Source organism: Papilio xuthus, unplaced genomic scaffold, assembly GCF_000836235.2.
Source record: "Papilio xuthus unplaced genomic scaffold, Pxut_1.1 DF825946.1, whole genome shotgun sequence".
Classification (NCBI taxonomy): domain Eukaryota; kingdom Metazoa; phylum Arthropoda; class Insecta; order Lepidoptera; family Papilionidae; genus Papilio; species Papilio xuthus.
The window spans coordinates 13,510,594-13,532,912 of NW_013532703.1; the positions used below are offsets into that span (position 1 = coordinate 13,510,594).

The 22,319-nt window shown below is 36.8% G+C and overlaps 2 protein-coding genes across 3 annotated transcripts in view; one reads left to right on the forward strand and one right to left on the reverse strand.

Moving 5' to 3' along the window:
- Nucleotides 1-22,319, forward strand: part of LOC106123901 (cytosolic carboxypeptidase 1) — a 57,698-nt gene that overhangs the window by 18,183 nt on the left and 17,196 nt on the right. The window lies entirely within an intron of this gene.
- nw (narrow) lies at nt 142-14,044 on the reverse strand. Of its 2 annotated transcripts, none has more exons than XM_013321147.1 (6): nt 13,814-14,044; nt 4,890-4,995; nt 2,519-2,595; nt 2,124-2,331; nt 1,704-1,868; nt 142-1,163 (listed from the first exon to the last, which is right to left on the reverse strand). In XM_013321147.1, the coding sequence occupies exons 1-6, from the start codon at nt 13,872-13,874 to the stop codon at nt 725-727; spliced, it is 1,056 nt and encodes a 351-aa protein (XP_013176601.1). In that variant the 5' UTR covers nt 13,875-14,044; the 3' UTR covers nt 142-724. The 2 variants fall into 2 exon arrangements, with proteins under 2 accessions (XP_013176601.1, XP_013176600.1); XM_013321146.1 differs by having other exon boundaries at nt 1,704-1,859; nt 13,814-13,983.

Consider the following 22,319-nt stretch of genomic DNA (forward strand, 5'->3'; position numbering starts at 1 on the left):
TACCTTTAGTTTCAAATTTGACAGTGTTAGTTCATAGACTGTAAAAGAACATCATGGATAAAAATGGAAATCATCATTTATTGATTTTTTTGAAGAATTTTATTAACTATTTTAGGGTTTTTATAGAAATAAAACAAAAGGTTATTACAATTTTTATATTTATTAACTTACTACATCGCCTAATCTTAAAATTGAATTCCATCTTATTATACTTATCTAGTTTCGTCGCGTAATATAAACATAATCTTAAATCACTAATCCGAATGATATGTCCAGACCGATAATAATTAGCGTCAATTTTCTTAAATAATTCTACGTTTTACGGTTAAATGTAATACCGGAGATCTAACGCGCATTATATTTTTGTCACGAGTGAAGTGTAGGTACCGCACCGCGTGCGTCACGTGTTCCGTGCGACCTCCGCCGCAGGTCTGAAGACGGCGGCGAGTCGCATACGAGTCGCCGCCGTCTTCACGCAACTACCACCATAACCACCTTAAAATTCCCCACTTACTGTAATTATACATAAACAATATCTAGTAGTAATAAATCTCATTTACATTTATGTAATATGGATTTACTGATGCGTTAATGCATCTTTATCGAAGCAAGCTAAGTCTTATTAATGCTCTACACGCGCGCCGTTTTATATGAATAATACTTTTGGTAGAGGATATAGCTAATCGTCGAGAATAGTGTACACTTGAGGCCGTCGAGCCGGACGCTAGTAGCGCGGAGGTGCCAGCATGCCGCTGGCGTGGACGGAATGCTCGGTGGCGTCCGGCTCGGCGGTGGAGGGCGCGCCCTCACCTGCCGCGCCCGCGGCGCCCGCCTCTTGCGCGAGGTACGCGGCCGCGTCGTCGCCCACCATGCCCTCCTCATTGTCATACGGGCCCTGCGTCGGCTCCTCCTTCTCCTGCTCCTGTTCGTGGCTGCGCGCGTCGGCCGCACGCGAGTAGTGCGAGTCTATCTGCGGGGAGGCCTTGGCGGGCGAGCCCGACTTGAGGTGCGGCGAGCGGAGGCCATCGAGGGCTGAGGGCTGCAGCTTGTCGAAGAGCACGCTGATGTTGAAGTGGGTGGGCAGGTGCTCGGAGCGCGGAGGCGGCGGCGACGACGAGGTGAGCGGGTGCGCGGTCGTCGTCGTCGTCAGGGACAACGGCTTCCTAGAAGACAGACGGGGCGCGACCCTCACATAACGATAACATATTACAACGCCTCAATTTCCTCCCCGTTAGGGAACGATTAAGGCAAACATGACCCAAATGTTGTGATACTAAAACACTCTGGTTAGATACCAAGCAAAGCCCCCTTCACCCACCCACCAAATTTTTGTTAATTTAGAAAACCCCCACAAATCTACATTTAGCTCTCAGATATGAAATTAAAAGAAAAAGAAACAAATTAAAAAGCCAAACTCTTGGGTGTAGGGATCTTGTTTGGTGGTTGGGTTGTACGCAGGGGCCTGATCCCGCAGCACGCGCGCTTCGGTTACCGTTATTCTGACGGTTGTAGTAAGACAAATCTACATCTAAATTGTTAGCACACAAACTACTCCGATTTTAATTATGATTTAGTAACTACGTCTCAATATTAGAGATGGATGTCGTCCTGTTGACATGTAGTGAAGCGGTGCGATGGATGTTGTGCGGAGCGCGCGGCGGCAGGGGCGGGCCCCGGGTTGCTGGCATCTCACCTGGCATTACCCCTGCGCCGAGGACACGGGGATGGAGCCGTAGTTGTAGTAGTAGCAGCGCGTCTGCTCGCAGATGAAGTCCTTGATCTCCCCGCAGTGCTGTGGCTCCCAGTGGAAGTCGGGCTGCTTGAGTGCTACGCACCCGTTGGCCATCACGTGCTCGGTCCTGGAATACCTATAATATTTCAATATTGTTGAAACTAACAAACAATAATTGCCTATTTCGATATGACAAATTCGTGAGGAATACAATAGTTTGCCGCAATTGATTTGCTTATTGCTCCTAGATCATAACTTTCTGTATATGCTAACTATCTGTATGCATTGACTGATATAAGAAACTCTCTTATAAGCTTTATTCGTTATGTTGATGATGATAATGATGAAGCTGATGAAGATATTGATGATGATAATGATGATAGCGACGTACCCATGCCTGGCGGTACGCTGAGGTGCAGTGCTACCCTGAGGCAGGTCGACGGGGTCCATGCTATCGTCCGAGTGCTGGTAGGGGGTGACATTGCTCATTCTCCGCATATAGTTGAAGGTGGCATTGAATGGCAAGCCCGTGCTCATCCACAGGTACATGTCAGTGCCTAGATTATTGCCAGACGTCCAGAAGTCGTATTTGTTGTACCCTTAAAATTTGATATAAAGTTGCAATTAGAAATTCATTTTAAATTTAAATACATAATGTGACAATGTCAGATAATAAGTAGTTAGTGTAAGACAGCGGGAATTTTTTCTACAACATCAAAACTGACATATTTGACGTTATTTATTTACATAACAATACACTACGATATATTCATCGTTGCATCTTACCTGCATTTAAGAGATACGTAGTTATGGAGTCCGCTTTTTCTTTTGTTTCAAATGAAGCTAGTTGGAGGCCTAGTGATCTGAAAACAAAAACATTAAAAAAATTTAAAAAAGTTATCATCAGTTAAAAATCATCTGATACAACAAATCAGAGGAATCATTCACATTTAAGAACAATTTCACAATGAAAGCTTGGTCAATATACCCATTTAGAAGTCATAAATATTTAGTAGTATGTTTATTGTAATATCAAACCATTAAATAATTACAAATAAGATTAACCTCAACATCAAATACAATTAATTAATCTAAAAATACTAAAGTCACATGTGTTCAGTCCATTCCTATGTTTATAATAATTTATGATTTCCGTTCCCGCAATAAAATATCTGCAGAACGTTAGAAGTCATAAAGTACATATAAAATTATTATAAACGGGTCTTTTATACATACTGGTCATTAGATGTTAAGTCATTGACTTGCATATGAAATGAAACGTGGGAATCGTCCGCTATACACCTGGCTATGACAGGAGCCACTTATACCAGTAACGGCGGATCTAAATACGCGATTTAACTAAATAGATATTCCAGCTAATCGCGGCTGTAGACCCTAGCGAATGCTGTAGCGAAGCCTGTTTATCGCGGGGCAATTTGTTTGCTAAATACAGCCTGCAACGTGACGAAGCCGCATTCCATGGAGTACAGAACTTTACGACAAAACCTTTTTTAGTCCTGTATATATTATGCTAGAATAGTACTAATAGAAAAAACTATGTTGCATAATAAGTACCTTATCCGCTTTATCTTTGTTATTCATAGTTGTTTAATGCAAGAAAAATCATCATTACCAATTTAAGTTTTATTACTCTTCGTTAAGTAACACTCCAGTCCCTTTTCTTACTTTTGTATAAGTAAAAATTGCATTACAAAACTAAAAAATGCACTAAAGTCATTCAAAATTCATGCACGCAAATGAACTACTTACGAATCGTAACGTCGCGTTCGCGAATGTGTTGTGAATGCGTTATGACACAATTATTGCAGTTCCCATTGACGTATCCCACAATCGTATCATATCGATATTTTACGCCATAACTGTATCGATTTTGTCCGAAGACTATCAATATTCGTATGTCGTCCGCGCGTCCACTTTTGAGAACATACTTTAAATTCTCAATGAAACGTTTTCAGTTAAAAATCATATACTTGCTACAACTAATTGAATATTTATTTAATTTATGTACATTTTAACATGTTTCGGTGATGACGTGACTGTATTCCGTGAGATTTTTGACTGGATAGTTCTTGACTGTAAACCAAATATTCCTAAAGATGTAAATTTTAACAAACAGATGTGTGAATACCGCCTTCTTTACCGTTAACCTCTTTTTATTATGCGCTACTACGTACGCTACGAGGGGCGATCAATTGGATCATTACCTTATGACCTGACGCAATGTATGACACGTCGTTAGAAAGAACTTATCGAGTCTGATTTGTGCTACTGTTGAACCAAATGGAATATACAATATAAAGACGCTTTGGTGTTACATCAATTTTTCATCGCTTGGTATCCAATGTTATGCTGATTCAAGTTGAAGGAAATATGTCACACGATCACAATAAATGGGCGGATTTAAATATCGGTATTGTTCACTTTAGGGACGGCTAACAATGGGAACTGTAAATATGTAGGTCGTGCCGACTCCAAGATCGAAGGACATCGTGACTGAGCAAAGGGTACTGACCTCCGCCATCTCCCGCCTGTGCACGTGGCGGGCCCAGCGTCACGAACTTGGCATTACGTAAACGGTCATAACAAGCATTAAACGAACTAACCAGCGATAGATTCCCACGTCGGAGTAAGAATGAAACAATAGTAAAACGAGTAATAATTTACGATTAGTCGCATTCCATTCACGGCATCACTTTACAACTGGGCCCTCATGCCTTGGTCGCGTTCCGTGGGAACGGTGCGCCAATAACGCCGGGAGGCGGGCATTAAACAGTATGAATGGCTCGCGGAAATGGCTCACCAAGGCGCCGATATTGTTCTCGAGTTTTCCCAGAACCAATAACGGGAATGTTAATGTCCCCGAGCTTCCGGGTCTCGGCGGTCCGCAGCGCAGCGGCCAGCGGCGATGTTAACGCCCAGAGCGGCTCGCTTATGGCAACATCTGAACAGGATCGCAGCAATGATATCCCGGATAAGAGCCGCGAGTCACGAACTAACTATTATATCAAGATGAAACGTTGCTCGCGGGGCGACGATACCATCTCAGTCATAAGAGAGTCATAATACGTCAGTTTTACCGCCGTCTGTGATACGCGTCGCGTCTATATCACACTCGTACTTTAACAAGATAACGTACCTGCAGTACTGGTATGCTAGGAAGTAGTTGAGTTCTGGGCTGTACGGGTTCATTCTCGATATGAAATACTGGACGCCATCCAGTTGTATCGTCGTTATCCTTTGAGCTGAAACAAAAAAAAAACATGTTTTAGTACACCATTTTTATTATTTTTGTAATGGCGTTGATGATATTTAACCGCAAAGGAAGCACGAATAGTTTTTCGAATTGATCGTTGCAAATTATTTCGTGGTGGAAGCAAAAAATTGCAAATACTATTTCCCATGGTCATACATTAGTAACGGACGAGCTTACGTCATTATGCTTAATCTTATTTAAATTCATATTCAGGATCACGAAAGTAATCAGTTGCTAAGGAATTGTTTTTAATGGTCCTTTATTTACTAAACGTCACATAGCTAAAAAAATATCTTTTAAATTAAAATGATATAAACCGGCATATACTTTAATATAAACAAGATGTCAAATACTTTGGTATCTGATTATTAAAATTGGTAACGATATGAATTTTAACTTTCGCACAACGACAGTGATCAAAAAATGCAACCTCCACTTGTGCATACAAGATGCTTGCGGTCTAGCCCCGACATTACGTGCCTAATTAAATCCAATGTCCCGAGCTCGTTGCGGTCAACCGCACCCCGTATTATTCCGTAATTGAATAATCCATCGAAAGCGATACAAAGACTCTAAAGAATCAATTTCTAATACCACTAATAGTTTTTATTTTTATTTATCTGGAATGCGATATTGCGGAGCTGGTCTAGCATTGCGGCGGGTACTGGTTCCCGCTGGGTCATTACACCGCGCCTGAGGGACATTGTCACTTGCATCCACATACATTGACATATACACTCGGATCAAATGATCCTAGAAAACGCGCATATCGCATTTACTATAACTTTTTAATATTCCATTTTAAGCACTTTATCTTAAGAAATCAGTAGGCTTATTACGCCTACACAATTTTTTTACCGTAAAAATGTATCGGATGAGTTTTTACGCGATCTTCCAAACCGTTTTTATGAGGGCAAAAAATAATGATCTTTGTATCTACTCTAAAAATAAATGGAAATATAGCGCTTAAGCTAGGCTTGTGTCGTCTGCCTATTCATGACAGCATCGCAACTATAAAAGTGCAATGGAATGAACCATTTTCCACGCTCCTCCACCGAGGTCGTCGAACCCTAGACGCCTCGATTAATAACAGTCACGAAGGCAATTAATAAATTGTAATAAAACGCATCCTGTGGCTTCTCTGCGAAGCTTACAGATTATCCGGTACCTGTTATAGTCAGATATTAATTAGATGACGTTTATCTATAGATCGGATCCTTTGATTTGTACGATACCCATTATAACCAATGAAAAGTATTCAATAGATGCATACGGCGAATTGCGGAAATGCTCTCCAATTTGTAATAAATACGGCTAGTAGGTTTGATTATGAGAAACTTTTTATAGCGTCCTTAGTTCTACTTGGATAATCTACAGAGAGAAACATTGTAAGAGATTTCAGAAACGTATATTTCACTCACACAATCATTTTAGGAGGTCCACATTAAAATCAAATAGGTAAAATATGACATGTTAGTAAGGCAAACTCAGAGTAATTCTCTGCAAACGGCATAAACAATTTATACGTTCACTTGCATGAAGACATGGTTCTTAAGTTTTACATATGTTTAGTTTAGTGTTTCAACGCATCAACGGAAGATCAACGTCTGCTACTTTATATAGGTATAAACAAGCTGTTTGATTTAATTACTTATAGAAAAGAACACGGAAAAATTAAAAGAATGATCTTCTATTATTAACAACGATTGTTTTAGGTTGTTGTTTTTATTTGATATAAATAATACTATTGACTGTTCGTAAAACAAGGTTTTGTTGATTTTATTTGTTATAATAACAATATGCTTTCGGATAAATGTTTCATATCTTTTAGAAACATGAGGAGCGAATTTGTAAACTATTCACTTAACAATCAGCCTGTCAGTTTGAAATTTCGTCGTTATTTGTAGAATTTCACAAACAACAGAAATAACATGTCTCTTCTTCATTTTAAGATGTAATCCAAACAGTTCTAGAAAATATTATAATGCCTGCAATGTTAACTATTAAATGTGCAACTTCGAGTCTCAAAGTGGATAGGCTTGCGTCCATAACGATGGTACGTCAATCGCATACACCTGAATAAATATGAAAATGTCAAACGATATGAACATAAAGGGGGATCGCTAGGGACGCTTAGAAATTGGTGGGTTGTTACGAAGAGAGGAGAGAGAGGAGAGAGGGGTGAAGAGGAACGTCGGGTCACGTATGTTGCGCGCGCGGCGCATATTGATGCGCCTCGCTCCGAACACGTCCGAACGCATGCGCTAGATCGATCGAGGACACCAGTACATTGTTTGGACGATAGGTGAATTCGTTAAATTTATAAAATGTTCATTACTGTTGTTGTTTCCGGATTCTGTTAGTTTAAAATATTTTCTTACTTAATCATAACAGTCTGTATGGTAGAGTAATGGGACGAACTAATTGCTTTGTAGCCCGGCAAATGGTCGATAAACTTAAATTTGTAAGGGTTGCTTACTTCACCGATTCTTCTTAGAAGAATCTTAAACATACTCTTATACCATTATTAGGCACATTATAACTTAAAATCCAAAATTAGGTATAAAATAATTAATATCCTGTACCCTAGGACGACCGAGGCGACTTTTTTTTTCTCCAATGTTCACAAAGTAAACCTCTTCAATGTAAAGAAGACGTATGAACAAAGTACTCTTTGAATCGATCAATGATCAAAACAGTGGCATAATGCGATTGCGACCAGTATGGCAGGCGAAGGTGCAGTGAACGTGTCGTGGTCGCCCCGGGGATATCCGGCGGGCTCATCACCGGACGTGAACGCTAACGGACCGCTGACCAAAAGCCGCCGGTCCTTATCGACCCGACCGATATGTACGTCGGTTAAAAATATTAAAGAAAAACGCTATTGTGTTTATATTTTACGCTCAAGAACTGAAATGATGATTTAAAAGTTCATTTCACTTTGAACATATTTAGATTTTAATCATAAATAAATTATTTAAATCAAATCGGTAGAGGTAAATCTAATTTTTAAATAGATAATGTACAGCTTAGCGCCTTCTAGAATATTTTCATTCTTATCCATACTATCTAGAAAATTATTAAAATGTTAGTACAAGTAATATTCCAAGGCTTGTACATTTTACAAGCGAAGCAATAAAAGCATTGATAAATACTCGAAACGGGACGTTTGTGCATGTGAGGTGTTGGTATATTTATGGTTATAGCGAGGTCTGAATACCTCGCGCACTCAGGACCCGTGACTAGGAATCCTATTTTTAGAGCTGAAGCGCTCGTGTTGCGACCGGTTGCAGGACAGCTCCCGGCGAACTTAATGTCTTATTCCATTCCTTCCAGCTATGCTGACTGTAGCATGCATGACCTTTACCAATCATGACGATGTAAATATAAATAAATCGAAAACAATGCATATTTTTCTGTTTCGTGCAATGATCCGTAACAAAAATTCTTACACACGAATGGAACGTCTGTTACGTTGAAAGGCCTGTTCAAACATGGTATTAAAGATCATTTTTTTTAATTCTTTATTTTTAAGAAAAGCAACGTGATATAAATCGTTTTTTAAATTTTTTTTACGATATAAAACCTTATATGTCTCATTAATATTCCCATATAAACCTCTCGTGACGGAATTTTAAGTGGCTTGTGATAGTGACGACCACTTCCTTCCATTCACAAAGGGTTGTACATCTTCAAGCATAAAGTCATGATATTGTGTTCGATAAAATTTTAATAAACACCTCGCGTAGAACTAATCAACGTATTTCCTGTCTCTTGACTCATCAATTTATACCTTTGTTTCGTTTGATAAATAATTTTGTATATTAAAATATGCAAATTCAGAAGATTATTCACTGAATTAAAGATCTTAAATTTACAAATTTAGATGGGAAAAAAATTTCTACAAGTCAGAACTTGGACTTTGATGAAATGAAGTTTCGGAACTTAAATCTAAAACTTGGTTAATCGATACCTACTGCATATATCCTATCCATTTATTTTTTCTAGAATAAAAGGCTAATATAATAATTCTAACAATAGTTCTTTTTTTAAATTTCACTTTAACCTATTTGAAGTGGCGATGCATTTGATTTATGCAAAAATAATTATACACTAGCTGTCACCTGCGACTCCGTCTGCGCAGAATTAAAAAAGAGTTATTAAATAGCCTATACGTTCTTTCAGACTATGTTCAACATTTATGTTAAATCTCAGAGAGATTCGTTCAGTCGTTCCGGAGATACCTTCAAACATTTATCCATCCATCTAAACATTCTCATTTATAATATTAGTAAGAATACAATAAGTCGTAATAACACACACTTCACTTTATATTTACTTTATTTTATAGTCTTTTTGTCGTCAATAGTCGTTGATAATGTATTACTAAGAAGACACTCAGTGCTAAATAATAATAGGTAATGGGCCTGCACCGGAGTCTCGGCGTCGGCGCCGTGTCGCGCCTTGTCACTTGCATAGCTGGAGTGCATTACATAACTCAAACCAGTCGGCGAGCGACAGCGGGTACTGAGTATTGACGCCATACATCCGCGCTCTGTTGCCATACACGTAACTTCACAACCTTCGCATTGAATGCAAGCTCAACCTTAACATTGAAAGCAATGGCCTCTTACAGTCTTACGTGAAACATTTTATGTAGAAACAGAGTATACTTTATATTTATTATGTCTTACTTCAATGTATTCACCATCGTATTTATTTACATTTATGTCAAGACTAGCTGTCGTCCGCGACTCCGTCCGCGCGTAATTTGAAAAAAACATAATTTAAGCCTATGTGTTCTTCCAGACGATGTTCTACAACCATGCCAAATTTCATCGAGATCCATTCATCCACTCAGTAGATATCTTCATACAAACATCCATCTAAACACTCGCATTTATAAAATTAACAACAAATCCGTTAAAGATAACCTTTGACATCTATTTGACATCTATAAATATTGCTTGAACTCCAAGTTTTATATTTAAATATGTAAAGGCACATCATATTTTTTTTTATTTACAGTTAGTTACCTTGTCTAATTAGTCAAAATTTAAATATAATTAAAATGAACAAACCTAGCTAAACATAGGCATCGATTATTTCTCGACGCCAGGTAATAAGCACCATAAATTATTGCGAATTATTTTTTACATTCAGTCAAACTGACAGCTGTGTATTATGATCCGTATGATTTAAATTGAATTTTGTGGCTGACGATTATAATGAAGCAAAAAACACACAATTGAATTATCTATTGATCGTCGATAACGAGCGCCCGTGGGAAAAGCGATCGAACGTTTGCGGTCGGCGGATCGCAAAAAAGGGATTGAGATGATGGCGAAGCAGACGAATCCAAGGACGGCGCGTCCCTTGACCTCCCCCTTGCCCGCGTCCCCTTCCTGCGCGGAATGCACCATCGAACTATTTTTAGTAATCAAACCCGGTACTGGCCCGGTTCGACCCACCGAGCCAAACAAACATTTGCCAGTTCTTACCGTCCTATTGAAATTTCATGTTAACCGCGTTCGCCGCCAGCGAGCTCGTCGTCTTTTTCTCATTTCGTGCGCAGGATTTAATGGACACTTATTAAAGGGGAAATGTAACCGTTCCTTCTAAGGCGACGGTTCTCATTGTTGGTTTCTTGTTAGATTTTGCTTTTAAGGTGCTGAGATTCCACAGCTACTGCAAATTGTTTTTTATCATTTTTGGTCGTGTTTGAAAGTTCTAATGAGACTTTCTTCTGCTTTTCAATTTAACATAAGGACGGTATTAATGAAGTAAAGTAAAAGATGTATGTGTAATATTAAACGAGTACAAGGTAAAGAATGAATGTAATAGGCTATTCTTAGTATTATTATAACATACATTCTAACTTTATGTAAGTCCGACACAATCTTAAATTATGGTGATTCTAAAAGGCGGCCGGGGCTCGCTAAAAAAAGGAGAGAAGGTCGTCGCAAGGAGAGATTCCATCCTGTTGTAATTTGATATAATCGCCACCTGGCGTGAGCATTAACTCGGTATTAAGTTGTAGGGTTGAAAAAATGGGACTCTACTATAAATTACATTAAGATACTGTCGGCACTTGACAAATCCATTTTTAACGGCTTCCGAGCTTTTAATTAAACGAGAATTAATCTAACGCGTTCAACTTTAATGGGATAGTCAATTCAATGTTTCTATCAGTTTAATAATCTTGATGCCTGTCTGATGCACCTGTCTTTTTGAGATCGGTGCTTGCCTGCTTCACGGTTCAATCTCTCATTCATCCAATCTGTCAGGTGCTTCTCTTGTTTATTGCGTGACTTCCTATTTGCCGAAAGTGATGTTGTACACCTTGCAGCATCGTTGATTTTAATAATTTAGCAATTAAACGTAAGAGTAAAACGTTAAAGATGTGTTTACCAATGAACGCGTGTTATACGTCTTCCTGTTTAATATGTACCAATGTGTCATAACAGTTAATCATAGGAGCTGTATTTTTAAAACATATCGTGTTATGATAACACATAACGGTGATATTTATATAGCAGAAGTTTGAATTGTACTTCACATTGTTACGTTATCAATAATGCAATATTTAACCTTGTGTTAGTGTTTACGGAAGTGATTGAAATGTTTACGTTTTTATACTTCTTTGTCCTTGATTCCTCAACATGTCTTCACGCAAAACTTATCGAATGAAATGCGGGAGTTTAATTTCCAATGTTTTTTCCACTCTGTTCTACCAATCAAATCTTAATGGGAAGTAAAATGCGATAAACATTTACGATTCGCCATTTGAATAGAAATTGAAGAAATATTTATGTATAAGGTATGAGCAAACCAATTATTCAATTTAGCGAGTTAACTTCGCATTCGTACCGAATCGAATTTACAATCTGTCTCGAAGAAGATTCAAAGCCAATATGGTATAAGGACATACCATTTTAGGAGTCAATTATAAAAAACATCGCAACCTGGGATCGCTTTACTCTAGGCGTACAGTGTGCGGAACTATCAACCGCCCGGGGGAATGAACCAGGCACCTGTACCTCGTCCCCCGCAGGCCCCTTAACCATTTTTTCCTCTCCACTTCCGTTCCACGGTTTTTGCCGACCTGTCGATAGGCCCGATAACCGCGGACACGGCTCATTAGCGGAATCGCAGCGCGACCGTCCGCTCGTTTGGCGATCGTTTAACGTTTCTCAGGCTCCGGCGATGTCTTGATGAGATAATTCGTTGCACTCGAGTAAATCTCGGCTCGACAGATCGGCGGTGTCATTGACATTGACTCGTTTACCAGAATGCCCGCAATCTATGCACTTTGGACGACGAAATCGTGATTTATATGAATTGGAAAATTTGTACGTTTAATCAAATACAATAACGACTACATTGAATATATACAACATTTTCTTGATACCATAGAAAGGGTATATCACGTATAGTACCAACATGCTCATTTATAGGATTAGTAAAAGATCATATATTCATCTTATAGCTACATATATTATGTACCTATTTCGCGCCTTACTCCTTACTTACTTATCTATGATTTGTGAATCTAAATCCAAAAGTACTTTTTGCAAAACATAATATTGCATACAAAGTATTATCTCTTGGTTGATAACAAAATAAAATGTTGTATAAATATAACAGCTCTTTTTCATATTACATTATCGGTTATCAAATAGAGCTGAAGCAGTTGGTTGTAAGCCGAGCTTTTTTGTTGATATATTGTTTCGATGTCTTTTACCTGCGCGCCGCGAGCTGCGAGCCACTTGAGTCAACAGGACAAACGCGAAATACTCCAGCTCATAGTCTACTTACCTTTCAAAGCATATTACACATTATGAACTCTTTAAAATTGACCAGTTTATAGATCACTATCTATTGCTAATCTATGAGATTGTCATTTGTTATATATGAAATGTTTGCTCTTCCGATGTAAGTTTATGGCCTCTTCACGCATATGTACGTATCGATAAATTTAATAATATTATTTGTGTCATCAGTAAAAAAAAATTATCAATTTAGTGACCAAGATATATGACGCCTAAAGTTTTTTAGCGACCCGGAATATACTTTGGTAAAAATGGACTGATAAGAAACCTTTTTAAATTGTCTATAAACCAGTAACCTAAGTTATTTTAGTATAGAACTAATGAAAAAATACTCTAAGCTTTTTAACTCATTCGTACTTTTAGATTTGAATCGCAAATCCTTAATAAAAAGGGTAATTAATTGTACTGAACAACAGAAATCACTTTTGAAGACCTATTGAATTCCATAACCCAAGCAATGTAATTAAAAATATAATGGTTATTTGTAGCTGTAGCAAGGAGGCGTTGCACTGTAATGAAACCTGAACAATGAAGGTCGAGGACCCGTAGGTCACAACAGCGACTTACAGCGACAACCAGCTCCCGCTTCACCTCAGTTATGGGGACTTATGTAATGAGCTCATTGCTAAGTCTATCCGCGCACAGACGAATCTCTCAAACTTAGGGCCACGATAACTTCATTTATTACAATCGTAATATCAAATGTAAAGTAGTAAGTTAACTAATCTAAAAATGAATAGAAGTAAAAACTAATCACTGAAAATTATTTATCATTGAAATTAAGAAATTACAGTCCGAAGTTAATAAGTGCAACGAAATGAGACTGAAACTAAAAATTTTACAAATAAATAGATTCCTGTCATATAGCGGGATCATAGAACTTGTCATTCCAGTACTCACCGGCGTTGCCAAAAATAAACTTGCCGATTAAATTTAGCTGCAATAAAGTATGGGAGATGGTAAAAGCGAACGTACCTGTTGTGGGCGCGATGGCCGCCGCGAGCAGCAGCAGGCTGGAGGCGAAGACGAGCTGCATGTTGTCAGTGAAGACGATGTCGAGCGAGTACGGACCGTGATATGTGTGGACACTTGCTGGAGTGCGCTCACGCAACACAGGACACTCGGGCACACTGAGCGCGCGCTGCCCGGGACCCCGCTTATAACAGAGACGCGTCCCGCGCGCGCCACCGCTGAAGCGACGGTCCCGTTCCTACGAACATCGTATGTAGTGCCATCTACATCGCTGCCCTCGCCTGCGATCGATTCACTCGTTACCATGATAGCGAGAGATGAACACGGTGCGTGTTGTAGCGGTCACGGGCGAGTCGCGGCGCCGCCGCGGACGTCCGGCGGGCGATCGCGGACGCTCCTTCGCACGGGAGTTATCTCAAATCGTACCGCACAATAGTTTGCGTTCGCGCTCAATTTGTTCTTGTTGCGGTCGACGCGAATTCTTCGCTTGTCCAAAGGGTTGTCGTAGTTTTTTCTCGGTGGACAGCCATGCCGCCTCAAGGGTGTACCTTTGTTGTATCTCCCATTGAGCATCACGAACGTCCCGACTGCAATTATTGCATGCGTACTAATTTATTCTTAAAACATGTGATGTGTGCTCAGAAAATTCTTTTGAAATTATTTATGGATTCATATGTTTGTGCCAACGATGTGATACTGACATGTTTTTAAAAACCCCACAGACTGAATAATTTTGCAGTTTGTGAGATGGATCTCTGTTGAAATTACTTTAGTTTTTACTTTCATTTTTTTTTACATTGTTGTTTGAAATGACTGTAAATTTTACTTTCCACTTAATAATCAAAATATAACTTTTTTCTCATAATTTATGTAAATTTGTCAGTATGGTAATATTTTCGCTTACTAAACTTTATGTTACGATCAATGTTGTTTGTCTAAGTGTTGAAAGTATTTTTCATATAATTTCAGTAGTTTCGCGGCCTATTAAATACAAACAAACAATCAATAGTAAAGATTTCTTGCAAGATAATATGTAATATAATATTAAAATATTTTGTATTATTTTCATAAATATTATTCATTGACAAATTTTCGATTTTAATAATATCTCTGATTAACATTGACAGTATACACATTTATATTGTCTATAAATGTCTATGAAGGCCTATTTGTCATCCATAATAAGTCAACGTGTATTAAGAAATGAATATATCAGTAGTATTAATACTTTTTTCCTGCATATTCTTAGTATTAATTCTGAGAGAAATTACACCGACATTTTTATACCAATGTTTGTTATTCTCGGAATATTGCAGCTCAATATCTTCTTAATCTACCGTATACGATGCTAAACATACTCTTACATCGCAGCCTACCTATCTACAAGGCACTACATTACAATAATTCATTTCTTAGTATTCGTTTCGTTATTCATATGGTCATAAAAAAGTCAATCGCCGGCGGCCACTTGCCCGATGATTACACCAAATCTATATGTGAAACAAAGGAACGCATTTATCAATCACAATGCGAATTATAATACATCGTAACATAAAAGCCCTTTCTTGCTTCGTTTTTTATCATAAAGTCTTCTTTCCATTCAATACAATTTATTTATAGGAAGGCCTCCCACAATGTTATCTTAAAATCTCTTTAAATTGCTCTACTACATAGGATGGAGTTTGCAAAGGATATTAGAGCCCTACAATAAACATTTACACCTAAGAGTACTAAAGTGCAATATTTAAGAATGGCTCTTTGGTCAGGGTTGTTACTTGGAGAAAATTAAATTAATTTTGAATACAAAAATACGTAAAGTTTTAATACATATTTTGTGCAAATAATTGTATACATTTCTTTCACAACAGACGACGTGATTGTCTTCCATTTCGATTAATTTTACTAAAATTTTATGCAATCGAAAAACCCTACACTACATATAAGGGTCTACAAAGTAGTATTATTCACTTAAAGTTCTAAAGTTTATTATTTTATTTCCTTACTTATTAGCTTAGAAACACTTTAGTATAATCTGAGGCATCCATTAGTTCATCCGTCTCTTAAATAACGCAGAACAAGACATGGCCCGTGGACCACATTAGCTCGAAAGCTACGACTGCGGCTGTGTTTATTTACCTGCATTATTTTTTGCAATTAGTTCCTTGTGTAATTAACGTTTATCGTCTCATTAGCATTGCTAGCCGCTGCGTGAGATACTTTACTGGTCGCTCTAATTTATAGCTATACTAAATTACGAACTTCGATTTTTTTAATGGATTTCAATGAATTAAATTAAATGTAAACAACATTACAGTAAGGGAATTATTGGGTGGTCCCTATTCTAAATCTTGAGATACTGCATCGAATCTTTAAAGGCGTAACGTTAAGTTTTTTTGTAGGTTGCTGCATTAATTCGTTGGGTCATCTTATATTACTTTTATTCGAGATAAGGTATATAATTATGTTTCTAATCAACGTAAGAATAGGTAGACTACGGGGATAAAATATAGAAGCTAAAATTAGACAGTTAACTAAGTGCCCAGTATAAAAGTATTTGAAATTCTATTTTTATGGATTCGCCAGAACCCGTCAAAATATTAACAAACAAAGAGCACTCGAACCCAAAGGGTCTGACGTTAGATGTGGTCTGAAATAAAAGCAATTAGAGCGTATTGAATAGTTGAAAGCCGCCGGCCGCCGGGCGCTCGGCTCTCGCGGCAGGCACAACCGCCACGATAATTGGTGAGACCGCGTATTTGTCCAGCCACGAGTCCTAGGGCCTTGACACACTCGCCATGCCGCTACACCACTGCCCCTACTCTCCATACTCTCCCGCAACGCTCCCTCACTCTATTTCTAAAAATAATACTATATATATATTTAGTAGCTCATTGTATTCGCCATACAAGACACTGCACTTAACTCGAAACGAACAAAGATTGAATTGCATTAAACCATTCAAGATTCATTTTTAGATTTCTATTTAATCTCGTCCCGGAGATGCCTATCGTATTCGTTTACATCGGATGACTTACAATTGGACGGAGTCTGTAAAATAAAATTCACAGTTTTATTTATAGCAAAAAAACATCGAGATATTACTTTAATAGCTGCAAAAGGAACAAAAGTGGCGCGATCTGAACGATACGGCCAGACTTTTTTTCGTTGCGATGATGTTACATCGCTACGTAGGCTTAAATTGAATGACTGCATGACTTTGATGTTTGACTGATAACAATGGGACCCCACAGGCTGACTATGTGAAATTCTTGATTAAACAATCAAAGATTAACTAATCCGCGTTAATAAATATATTTTAATTTACAAAGTGCCACTAATCTGAGTTATAAAGTTTATTATTTCTAAATAAAAATTCCAGTTATTGCTCCCAAGGATCTATCTCCATTTTGATGTTAAAAGCCTTTTGTAGCTACTTACTGGGATTAAAATGATCCTGGTATATCGTTAATTAGGGCGGTACACCGGCGTGGTGGTCTAACGTACTGCGCTGCGCACGGTGTTAAGTTTCGCCTGCTCGATATTTATCTACGAAACCGATCGCGATAAAAACTAACACACTGTAACGTAATCTAAAGTAAACTAATAGTTTGCCGACTAAAGAGTTAGGATCCTTACTTTATTATTACTGATACTGGACTGGGCTCATACTGGGCTATAATTAAAAAAGTTGGGATCGATTCTGGAACGGCAGTTTTCTAAAGTATATGACGTTTGTTCCAATCAGGTGATATGATACAACAAATAGCAAGGTTTAGAGGTCACTTGAAATACTTGAATGCAAAAACCTAAAGTTCTACGTTCTTACGAGTGTATCTGTTTTATAAATCTGCAGAATAACGGAATAAACCGGTTGTCATAATAATGCACTGGAAATACCGGATATAATAAATTTATATGTCTGCTTGCTGTATGTGATTCATCTTCTAACGCCTGGATAACGTTGAACGTCAATAAATGTTTCTAACATACTCGTACGCTCAAGTTATCTTCAGTAGCCGTTCTAAGCTTCCGCTCACGGTTACAGGAAGTGTCGGTTTATTTGCGTTATAACTAAATTGCGTCATATAATTATGTTATTATTTACATATAACTTTGTTTATTATGCTTCTATAAATGCTTTTTTCTTTCTTTCAAACTTGACCAATATATTATTAAAGTTAAAGATACTTAGAGCTTAGATTTAGTTAAACTTTGATGTAAATTGTCAACATTATATTACTCTGTTAAAGTTCAAGTTTCATTTAACCAAACCGCGTTTTATTTTTATGTTCATCTTCCATGATTACTTTTTTTTAACTCAAGTACTATATTTGTCAAGCACACATCACAATAAATAAAATACGACATACGACAAAATAAAAGCATACAAATACATTGAAGTTACATGTATTCTTGCTTTGTATATTTTATTATGTTTATTTTTTCTTATATGATTGCAGCCTAAATATGCAAATTACAGTGTTGAACATCTGTAATCGCTTTGAATTATGCAATTAGGGCTTGCACGCGGTCTCGGTAAGGATTGACATTGTTAATATAGTCTGAGAAATATTGCTCATTATCCTTATTTAAAGAATCGTTGTATAATAATGTTTCTTCGCTTTGTTTTAAAATGACGCATGATATGTAATTGGACATACGAGTAATATCATAGCAAATTACCAATACGTTTTGATTTACGTAAGTAACCTTTTTTTAATGGTACGTACTATGTAGAATATCGTTAGACATTTATTGGTTAGAATATTTTGGAGTGAATGGCGCGTTTTCGTTACCAAGTCAAGTGTCAGATTGATTAGTGAGGGGACATAAACGTTGACATTTTAATAAGGCTAGTGTTACGCCGATACACCGGCACAGTGTCGGATTTTTCTTCCTAACAATATGTATGAAGGTATGGCTTCTTGGTCAAAGCTACTAAATTTAGTAAGGTTTGCTAGTTGCTATAGTATTCAAAGCCAGAACACGATATATTTGAGTGTGAATAATTCCCTCATACCGTATCCAACGCAATGATGTAACGATGATGTCATTACGATTGTCCGAACATTCGTATCTTATTTTTTGGGCTCATCTACAACTTTTTTGAGACCTTTCGTACCGCAACAATCTCTTACAGAGTACCTACTCTTGATGACTTAACTTTTTTTCTAAAATTGAGGTTTTAACCGGAACTGAAACTTTGTTAGGGTTAAAACTAAATTGTACATTGAAAGTACAATTTAAATTAGTTTAATAAAGCAGGATATTATCACGTCATTTTATGATAAAAATATTTCATAACTACAACCTCAAGAATGCTTACAATTGAACTTGTTTAGGTCAACGGAACGCAAATAACAATTGCTTCCTATATACTTTCATTATACGCATGTGGATGTTTGAGTTTTTTTCCTTATTCACGTAACATAAACCACTCCAAATAAAGGCTTAAGTGCACATAAAAACACATACACAAGAGTAATTGTATCCTCTTAGTTATTATCATCTGATTAGGATCAAAATGTTAATTTTTCTCGTTAATATTTTAATCACGATGTAGTTGATACTATACTGTATAGTCACAGCACCAGTACCATATTTAACGCTATAGATATTAGCCAAGTTTTTCCACAAATACTAAATAAAAAGTAAAGTTCTGAAAAGGAATGCTGTAATAAACAATCAGAACAAGTCACTTGTGTGATATCGGGATGGAGTATGAAGCGGGTAAATAAAATTTTTATTATCTTTCGTCGTTCGAAGTCTCAAGAAAATAAAACTAAGGCTAGGTTCGCACTTGCTCTTTACTCCGCGTGGCGAAAGAACGCAAGATTTGTAACATGGGATTTTCAAAGATATTGCGCCCACGGCCCGATAAATCAGGACAGGGCGAATCGTCTGTGATAAGTCACAACTTATTTACACTGCTACAATTTATCTTCTTTTTTGTAAAATGTCACAGAGTATCGATGCCTAATTTATGGTTAAAGACTTTATTTTCATTTTGATTGCAAAATTTCATCCTTACAATGCGCTAAAAATAAACGTGAGTACTTGACCTAACTTATATCGTTTAATTACGTACTGGTTACGTAACTTCACAACCGACATTTACGAGTATACTTGGTTTAAACCTTCTTGATCCATAGCTGCGGACAGGCAGCACAGTTTTTGCTTTTAAATTCACAGCGTGCAATCACGCTGAATAGATTTCTTGTCAGACAAAAGAGAGCGAGGTCCAATTAAAAGTTTAAATAAAAAAGTTTTAGCTCCTAACATAAAACAATTTATTATTACTTTGATTATGATATGATATTAGTAGCCTTTGGTCTCTATTATTTAGTGCGTTTGTTACATGTCTCGCAATTTCGTGCGTCTCATTGAACCTTTTCTGAATTATTTTTTATATTAATAAAGCATTAATCCATCGAGTTATGATGAGATTACTCTGATCGTTTCATTTCTTACGAATATAACAAGACACAGACCTAAACGTAAAACATATTTTTTTATTAATCTCGCAAATTTTATAACAGTCAAAAGGAATACTGTAGCATTTCGTAGCTTCCTTTTATATCTTCGTGTTGTTGAACTTAAATTGTATAGTTAAATAACAATTTATAAAATGAAAACCTGAAGCGTGATATTTGACTATTAACAATTTTATTATCTATATAAATGCTACACATGGTAATCCTTTTCACGCTTGATATTTGTATGAGTGGTGTTAATTGTTTTCGATAAACTCTTCTGAGCACAGATTATGTAAGAGTTTACTGTACAAGTAAAACAATAAAAAAGTACCAAAGAACTCTTTTAACCGTTATACTTTTTATACAAATAAAGGAATGAAAATTTAAAGGAAAAAATATATGACGAGAAAGTTATGTAATTTACTGATTATTAGAAGTTTACCAAGAACTTGAACATGATACTTTAATACGTGTACTCCCTATTTCTATCTTTACCATTTAAGAATTATCATATTAACTTTTATTTTATACCTGACTGGCTATCGCCACCGACTCCGTCCGCACAAGATTAAAAAACCTAAATTGTTAGCCTAGATGTCCTTCCAGACTATATTTTACATCTATGCTACATCGAGATTCGTTGAGCTCTGCAGATACCTTTTAACAAACATACATCCAAACATTCGCATTTATAATATTAAAAACATCATTTTCAGCCATGTATCTACAGTTTAAAATAGTATTCACTTCATCAATCATAATCTAAATTAATTCACTATTATTAATAGTGGCGCTACAGACGTTATGACGCTTTATTAGTTAATAAATTTTACAAAGCTGAGTAGATATGTTTCCGTCTGAATGTTCTCTATACTTTAAATGTAAATTAATCACCCACCTGACATATCTTATCATTAGACTTGTTAGAACTCCAAAGAATCATTAATTACAATGAGATTTGACGTAAACGCCTAATAGTACTTCGGCGATAGAAATTAGTTAGCTATATCCTGATATTTAAAGCTAGAAGGTATATATTTTCTTTTAGTTTATGTGTAAATTCGAATTGCTAACATAAAATCATTCATTCTCCAGACTAATGAGAGTATATCATGCTATAAATTAACTTAATCTTATTATTTATACACCAATAACGTGAAGAAGACGTCCGTTAACGAAATGGCTAGTCAGTAGACTCGTTATATTAAAGTGATAGAATTCTTATTGTATTGTAATAATTAATTTGCTTTAAAAAATGATATAAATACAAAAGTTTAAACTAGAAAGATGATAGAGCAATAGCCAGGAAAGTGTAAAAAAAATTATGACAGATATTAATTGAAACTAATGTATAGAAACTGATATATAAACACGGCTAAACACTCACGTATATACGTCCGGTGCCGCCACCGGACGTATATACGTGAGTGTTTAGCCGTGTTTATATATCAGTTTAGTATAATGTCTCACGAAAGTTTGAATAATTTAATGTATAGAACTTTGCACTCAAGGATTACGGCTGATTATGTTTTTGTATTTACTGTCCATGACCCGAAGCAAAGAGATGACGAATTTCCATTTTGCAAGGTCTTAACACCCCTCTTGGCGTTGTGAAATATTCAGATTTTAAGGACATAATATAATATATAATATAATATTCTTATTGTTATGCAAACAAATTACCATTAATATTCATTCAAACTTGAAAGAAATATGTCAATCAAGTGATATAAATAATATGTTTACTTAGATGAATATTTCTTAAAACCACGCCTTGAAATACACAAGCCTAATAATTTATAAAAGCGTATACAGAAAATATTACCATTATTCTGAATAATATATTTTGTTTACAGTGCTGTCTGTTTAACAGTTCATTTAAAAGTATAATATTCACGTGTGCTGGAGGTAAGAGGCATTCCGCTTGCTTTTCGCGGGACAAAATCGTGAGCGAGACACCATTAAGGTTAGCGGAATCGGCATTTGCATGCTCGCTGGCTTTATATTACGAGGCTCTTCACCGTGTCTTATGA